We start from the raw sequence: 8,000 nt of genomic DNA on the forward strand, positions 1-8,000 counted from the left end.
TCTTTAAAATTAATATTTATTGCTCCTTTTGAGAAACCAACCACCACCTCTCTTTTCCTAATTAGACCCACTGAAAACATAAGATTAAGCATTCACTTGGGCAAGCTATACTGAAAAACATCCTCAAAGCCTTGAAAATAAAAATCAAGACCAAATCAATTTCAGCACTTGGTTCAAGTAGGTTTTGCTTTTCCTTCCAAGTGATTGACAGAACTTATGGTGGGCTCAAATGGTAAAGTATTTCTAGAGTTTGGGGAAAAACATTAAGTTTGTATGTAGCCTTTAAAAACTTGGTGTGTTTTCTAGCCATGCTTTTCCGATTATAGTATTATACTTTAACTAGTTGCATCATTCTGAAAGTATACCTGTTCAGAGGAAATATTTTCCTAGCTAAGTTTAATCTAATAAATTAAAGGAGAGAAAGGATGTAAAATGAAACTCTTTACTTCTGCAGTCGGGCTTGGACAGTCACAGGGCACTATGTAACTTCTCTCTTGTTGTCTAATGTTTTGCCTTACCTGTCAGAGGGCAGAAGCCATGCGAACATACATTAGCCACCTCACGATGCTAACCATCTACCCTTGGAGGCCTTACCTTTCGGTTTTCTTGATCAGGATGGCCCTGAAGATGTGCTCAAGGGGTGTCTTCTCCTGCTCGTGGGTTGGCTGCACGAAAGGATGCAGGGCCGCCAGTGAGAAGCCCTGCTGATACAGCTCCAGGAGCTGGGCAGGCAGGTCTCGCAGGGAGGCCAGCCTTACTGCTGAAGACCGCGGGAGCTCAGCTGTGAGTGGAGAGAGGAGAGGCTCATCAGAGACCCACCAAAAATGCCTGCCCTACCCTATCCAAGTTTCTTTCCCCTTACCCAGGACCTCTAAGTTACCTCTTGCTAAAAGTGAGTTTGTTCCCATCTTAACTACTATCTTCAAAGAACTTATAAGCACCTGGCTATTTTCCAACTCACTAAACGGCATTAATAATTGCATACTTTAAATCTATAGTCAATCTTCTCAGAGATCACACTGGAAAAGTCATTTCCGCCCCCTCAGAAAATAAAAAAGAAAGGAAAGAAGGAGGAAGAGATGATAATTGTGCAAATGTAAAATTGCCAGGTGGCAAAAAGTGGCATAAACAAACTCAAAAGATAAACCGGAACAAAGTTTCTGTGATATTTATGACAAAGGAGTAATTTTCTTGATTTGCAAAGAAACTCCTTCAAACAAACAAAAAAAGAAAAAAAAAAAGAAGCAAAGTATATGAACAGGCAATTGCCTAAAAAAATAAAGCCAATCAATACTTAAAAAGACACCTGAATTAACAATATTAGAACTGTGCATACAAAACAAATATTTTTCACATACTGAATTATTTTAAAATGTAGATTAAAAAATTTTTTAAGGAGAGACAAGATTCAAAATTCAAGAGGTACAAGCATAGACACAGTGAAAAGTCTACATCCCAGCCCTACTCGCTCCCTCTCAGTCTTTTACCCCAGAGGCAATCAATATTACCCATTTTTATATATAGATTAATAATTGCTTAATTCATACACAAGTAAATAAGTCTATCTATCTCCCTTTTTACACAAATGCATCTGGCTTTTAATAAATTGTTATCAAGTACCAGCACACTTTTCTTAAGAGACCATTCAATAGTAGTACATAGAGCTCTTTCTTTCTTTTTTTTTTACAGATGCAGTGTTTCATTGTGTGATGTACCATAGATTGTTCAAACTTTTGCTTTTACAAATAATGCTGTAATGAAAAGTATCGCTCTTATATGGTTTCACATGTGTGCACAAATAGCACAACTAAAAAATAAATTCTTAGGTGTAGATTTTTGGGGCTGAAGATAAATAAATGCATTGTAATACTTTCAGATATGGCCACATTTCCTCCACAGACTAGAACGAATTTACCTCCCATCATTACTGTACAATCACTGACTAATCTCAGTGAAAAAAAGACCCCTTTGAGGTGGTAATTTATATTTATCTTACTATATAATTTATATTTTTTAAATTAAACATTTAATGTTTAAGTGCTATCTGTGTTGCCTTTTCTGTTAACTGTTCATAATCTTTGCCTAGTTTTCTATTGGGTTATTGGTCCTTTTTTCCTATTCGTTTGTAAGAACTCTTTATATATTAGAAAATTTAGTTTTTATTTGTAATACTGGTTGCAAATATCTTTTGCTAATTTGTTGTCTTTACGCTTTGTATAAGATGGGTTCTTACCATGCAGAATTTTTTTTAATGAAGTTGAATTTATCAAATTGTCTTCAATGGCTTCTGAGTTTTATGTCATTGCAGAGAGATGTGGAATTATAAACTAATTCTCCCATGATTTCTTGTAGTATATATTTCAATTTTTGCATGTAAATCCTTGATCCATTTGGAATTTATGCAATATGAATTAAACATTTCTCCCCCAAGGTTTATCCATTTTTCTTCATTGGTTTGAGATACTACCTTTATCATACATTATATTCCTGAATATATTTAAGTTTATGACTGTGATCCATTAATGCATTTTAACAATTTTAGTTTCATATTATGTTTTAATATTTGGTCAGGCTATTTCCTGAATCTTCTTATCTTCCTGTTTATTTTCTGAATATTCCTGTCTACTCTTGTTTTTTCAAATGGTCTTTAAAATCAGCTCATCAAGTAAGCCTCCAAAAAAAATCTTGTTGATATTTTTATTGGATCATATTAAAATTATAGCTTAACTGAGGGAGAATGAACATTTTCATCAGGTTATAAGTTTCCATCCAAGAATGTGGCATAATTTTCATTTATTCAAGACTTCTTTGGGGTCCCTCAGGTGCATATTAAAGTTTTCTTCACAGAGATGTTATAAACTTATAAAATTTATTCCTATTTTATATTTTATTGCTATTCGAGTAATATAATTTTTTTTCTTTTCACTTGTACGATATCCATCATGGGCAAGAATATTGGGGAAACAAGAATATTGAGGAAACAGGCATCACAGTTGCTAGGCAATGTAGCACACACATCCTTTGTCCGACAACCCCATTACTAAATATTACACCTATGACTGGATTCATAAATGTTTTTCAAGATATATGAACGAAGATGTTCAGACAGGGTTGTATGCATAGCGAAAACCTGGAACCAAAGAATTCTTAATTGGAGGGTGGCTTAACACTGGGAAACCCTAATGATGAATCCTATGAACCATTTAAGGAAATGAAGGTAAATCTGTTATGTGCTGATGGAAATGTGTCCAAGATACATTACTAAGAGGCAAGGTGTTTCAGTGTTTATCATATAATACTCTTGCATAAAACATTAGAAAGATAGACATGCATAAAAATAATTTTCTGGAAAAAAATCGCAAAAACATCAATATTGGAGAGAGAGACTGAAACAGAGAGGGAAGGATGGAAAGGTGGTTTTTACTTTATTTTGTACTTTTAATACTTTTACCATCAACAGGGATCATATGGGTGGAGGGTTTATGGGACACTTTAATTTTCATTTTCTTCTTTATATTTAAAAAATAATATTATTTAAAAGTTTCTTTATGTATTTAAAAAGTAATGTGTTATTTTAAAACACAAACTTAAAAACAAAATCTAGAGGTACTTAAGGATACTACTTAACATCGGATACTGTAGCTCTCATTTCCATACATCATGCAAGAAATTTATGGGGAAAAAATCTATAGCAATGATTCACTCTAAAGCAAGAGTCTGGCATCCTGGAGAGACCTCCATCAATAACAGGGACAAAGATGAGACTGGCCAGGAAAGCAGAAAAGTCTGTACTCTTCCCCTTGAAGGATGCATGCTGTATGCTGCTAGATAAAAACCTAAAGGTAAGTCTGTTAAGGAATGCTGAGCCCCCCCACATTCTCATGCACAGAAACCCACCAAGTAAAAGGGGACCCCGTGCTTTAGAGTAGGTGTCCTCCACGTGTGCTTGTGGGTCCAGCAGCAGCAGCAGCAGCAGCGGCGGCACCAGGGAACTCATTAGCAATGAACACACACAGTGTAAATATATATATGCCTTAAAGTGTACAGATGAAACTTATTGGATTTTGTTAACCAATGCCACCATAGAAAATTAATTAATTAATTAAAAAAATTTAAAAAATACAAAAAACTAATAAAAAGAAAAAAAGAAAGAAAAAGAAAAAAGAAAAGAAATGGAGACCTGAGTCCTTCCCCAGATCTACTAAATCAGAATCTGAGGGATGGGTATATGTCCTCGCAAGTCCTCGAGGAGATTCTGTGGCTGCAAACCACTCTCCCGAGGGGTTCATTTTGGCCCTCTTCCAACCACTGCCCTCTCCATGAGCAAGGAACCTGGGGATCTAAGGGCAGGTGCCCACATGTGGCCTGTACCCCACTCCACACAGCCACGACCCTGCGATTCCCTGACCTGACAGCCCCGGGCCCACTTTGAGAGCCTGTGCAGGCTTCTCCCCAGGTCTGTGTCAAGGGTGGATGGTGTTTCATATGCACACACCCCCGGGCCCAAGACAGGACAGGGACAAGGGTGAGGTGAGTGAGGAGATGCTTGCCACAGGTGCAAAATTTCAGGGGCACTAAAAACTCAGTAACCAAGATAAATATGTAATGCAATACGTTAAAAAGTAAAAAGAAATGCGAAGTCCATAATGAACAAAAGCGATAATTTTAATAAAGACAGGATCAGTATTATTGATTTTTCTTTTTTGTCTCAAGCTCCAATACGGTTTAGCACAACACTGTTACTGACCACATCTTTTTTAAAAATGTTGCCTCACTCGTCTCATCCTAGTGCTGGCCAGGCCCAATATCTCCTCTTGCAGCATCGCCCTAGGCCCTGCGAATGACAGGAGCCAGTCTGCATGTCGGTTGTGCCCAGGGAACCAGAGGCAGGTTTTCTTTGCTGTCAAGAGGTTACAAAGCAACTGAACCGAAAGAGTATTTCTTGTGGCATAGATGCTGAAAAATGGCATGGACTTTTGGTAGGGGTGTAGGCCTTTCAGGAGGGTAATTTCATGATATCGATCAAAGCACTTAGATCCTCTCTTCCTTGATAAAACCATATGTAAAGAGCATCTCTGAGTCATCAAATATGAGACCTCAAACTCAGCCAGTCTCTACAGCTCAATATTTTGTAAGTGTTTCAAGTATTTCAAACTCTTACTGCTAAAAGCTTTACTCAGATTTTGATCATTTATTTTTGGTTTCATCCTACATCACATTATAATAAAAAAGTAAAATCAGTCAACGTGTTGAGAAAACTTGGGGCTCTAGTATTTGCTCCTCACTAGCATTAATCCTGGGCATGTGAACACTCAGTTTCTTCATGTAAAATGGAGATTATAACATCAGCATGTCTTCCTCCATGGAGTGGTTGCGGGAATCAAATGGGGTAGGATGATGGGTGTGTCATTGAGAAAACCGAAAACTATCATGCTCAGGGGTGCTGGCTGTGGTGAACGGGGAGCTGGCCAGGGGGATCGGTCAGCTTCGGATGGTGGTGAGAAAATTGTGCGAGGGCCATAAAATCCTTCCCCGGTCCCACCCACACCCCTTAACCTCCACGTCCCAAATCAGTGCACTACAAATATTAGTTGATCAACCATTTATAGTTAAATGCTTCCTGAATAAAACATAATATGTTTAAAATTTTTATCTTCAAATCTAACCATAAATTAGCTCCTGTCAAAACTCAGCAATTTTATGGCTTTAATTTTTGGTGCATATGCTGTCAGAGTAAGTTTGGCTTCATGGTAAAAGGCAAAAATGAATCTCAACAATCTTATGGTGATAAAAAACAACAGACTATTTTAAATATGATTAAAGCCCTAATTTCATGTTTCTATTTGAATGTTAACCTAAAAAAAACCCCCTAGTTCTTAAGCGACCAACCCCCCAGTATTATTACTAAAAAAATAAATGAAGGAATGACTTATCTGTTTAGATGAACATACCAGTTGTAGCCTCTTGGTCCATTTCTCACCCCACCCATCAGAGTAACCTCTCCACTATTTTGTTTTTTTGTAATATTTGCCTGATTTCATTTACAAACTATGTGACCTTGGGCAAGTCATGTAATTCCCACCCCATCTCTTGGGTCCCTCATGTATAAAATTAAGACCCTGGATAGGCTATTCTGAAAGGAGTGTCCAACTTTAAAAGGCAATGATCTTATTATCTATTTCAATTTGGACGCTAAGGTACCAGTTTCTAAGTAAAAAGTTTTCAGTGTGACCTGAAAGAGTTCTCCCAAACCAGAGCCAAATGGGAAGAAGGAACAGACACAGATGTGTGAATGGACAGAAAGATGGAAAGAGAGAATAAGGAAAATAATCTGTTGTCATTATGGCAGGATGAAATCACTACTGTCTGAGGGTCCCAGCCTTCTGCCTGTCCCAGGCACTAGAAGGGGTTCTGCCTGCTCTCGCTTCTGGAAGTGTGGGGAGCTTTCCAGGAGAGCTCTAGTCTAGAGGTGTCTGCAAGGTAGGGAGAGAGGTGTCTCTAGGTTCCTGTCTTCCTAGCAGAGAGCTGCAAGAAAAATGTGAGTTATTTGAAGTTGCTTTGGCTTCCTGGGTTTTTACTAGGACCGTAATCCAGCACTGAACCACATAAGTCACCTCATCATAAGTTAAAATTTCTAATAATAATTCTTCATATTCTGAAGATGAGGGACACTGATGAGGTCATCTTGGCCAGTCTGAGAAAATGCCACTGTTAGGGCCCAATGTCCATTTGAAGATCACACTTTTCTCTCCACTTTCCAATCTGTCATGTTCCACGGTCTATCTGCAGTGATCGGTCGGCAGGTCCAGGGTCCAGGGAGGGCGCCCCTGTGCTCCCCCTCAGGGAGCCGTGTCTTCATCTCATATAGGGAGTTTGCCCTACTGCTGTGCAAAGCCCAGTTCTTCAGCTGGCTTTTCCTACCAGCCTGGGCAGGGGGTCATCTCACCTCATGACCTGACAGAGAGTCTGGTGCAGGTCTCAAGGCCAGGAACCGAGATTTCCCAGAATTCAGACGCATAAAGTAAGAGAAGCACACGGCCAGGGGAAGAACAATGAACATTAAAGCCCCACCTCAACAAGGGAGTGGCATCTTGTCCTACTGCCAATGGGCACATGGGTTTGATGGTGCCAGAACTTCTAATTCTTACCTTCAAGAAGTCAGAAATCTTGATCCTAATAGAAACTTTCCTAATCTTTAAATGTGGCAAGTAATTTCAATTTTATTTTCAACCTCATGTGGCCCAAAGCCAACACCTGATAGGTTGTAGAGTCCGGATGGGGCATTTGACAAATATGGAGGGATGGATACCCCAAACACTTCACATCTCTGATCTCAGCACAGTAGAGTTGAGGTGTGAGCATCAGTCATGTACTGAAGAGCTTGCAACCTGTTTATTCTCACATCATCACAATTTACATCAAAGTCTTCAAGGATTCATTTATTGGTGTTTGACACCAGCCTGTTTCCTAATTCTTCTCTTTCCTATACCGGTGTCAAGATGAACAAAGGGTTTAGTACCACATAATTATATTTTGTGTGGGGGGAGATTGTACTTTCCCCCCGCCTCAATTAAAAGGCTTTTGAAAAATCAAAATATATAAGGTCTGCTGGAAAGGTATTTTAGGTGGCATGAGAGTCCAAAGATCTTTTGAAATAAGTGTTTTGAGAAAATAACTTCATATAAATAAACCACTATTCCTGGAGGGGAAAAACAAACAAACAAAACAAAACAAAACAAACAAACAAACAAAAAAAACAAAAACAGAAAAAGGAAAAGAAAGGAATGAAAACAGAGGGGAAAAAAACCTAAACCGCAAAACCACACATTTATTAACACTCCTGGGATAAAGTAGATTTTGTTCTTGCTATGACAATGTTTTGTTTAGCAAAAACATTCTGCAACCCCATTTATTCCCTGGAAACGAAGCCCTTAGACATCTGCAGAAGAGCCAAAGCGACGTCTTTGCTACTTCAAACTGTATTATTGGTTAAGTATCAG

The 8,000-nt window shown here is 38.4% G+C and overlaps 1 protein-coding gene across 2 annotated transcripts in view; it reads right to left on the minus strand.

Annotated features, from left to right (window-relative positions):
* The window catches only part of RFTN1 (raftlin, lipid raft linker 1), a 180,608-nt gene that overhangs the window by 117,532 nt on the left and 55,076 nt on the right, over positions 1–8,000 (minus strand). For both annotated transcript variants that reach the window (XM_011355131.2, XM_023530870.1), the window contains one exon: positions 595–781. In XM_011355131.2, the coding sequence (XP_011353433.1) occupies positions 595–781 (187 nt within the window). The remainder of the gene's footprint in view (positions 1–594; positions 782–8,000) is intronic.

Source organism: Pteropus vampyrus, unplaced genomic scaffold, assembly GCF_000151845.1.
Source record: "Pteropus vampyrus isolate Shadow unplaced genomic scaffold, Pvam_2.0 Scaffold1, whole genome shotgun sequence".
Lineage (NCBI taxonomy): Eukaryota > Metazoa > Chordata > Mammalia > Chiroptera > Pteropodidae > Pteropus > Pteropus vampyrus.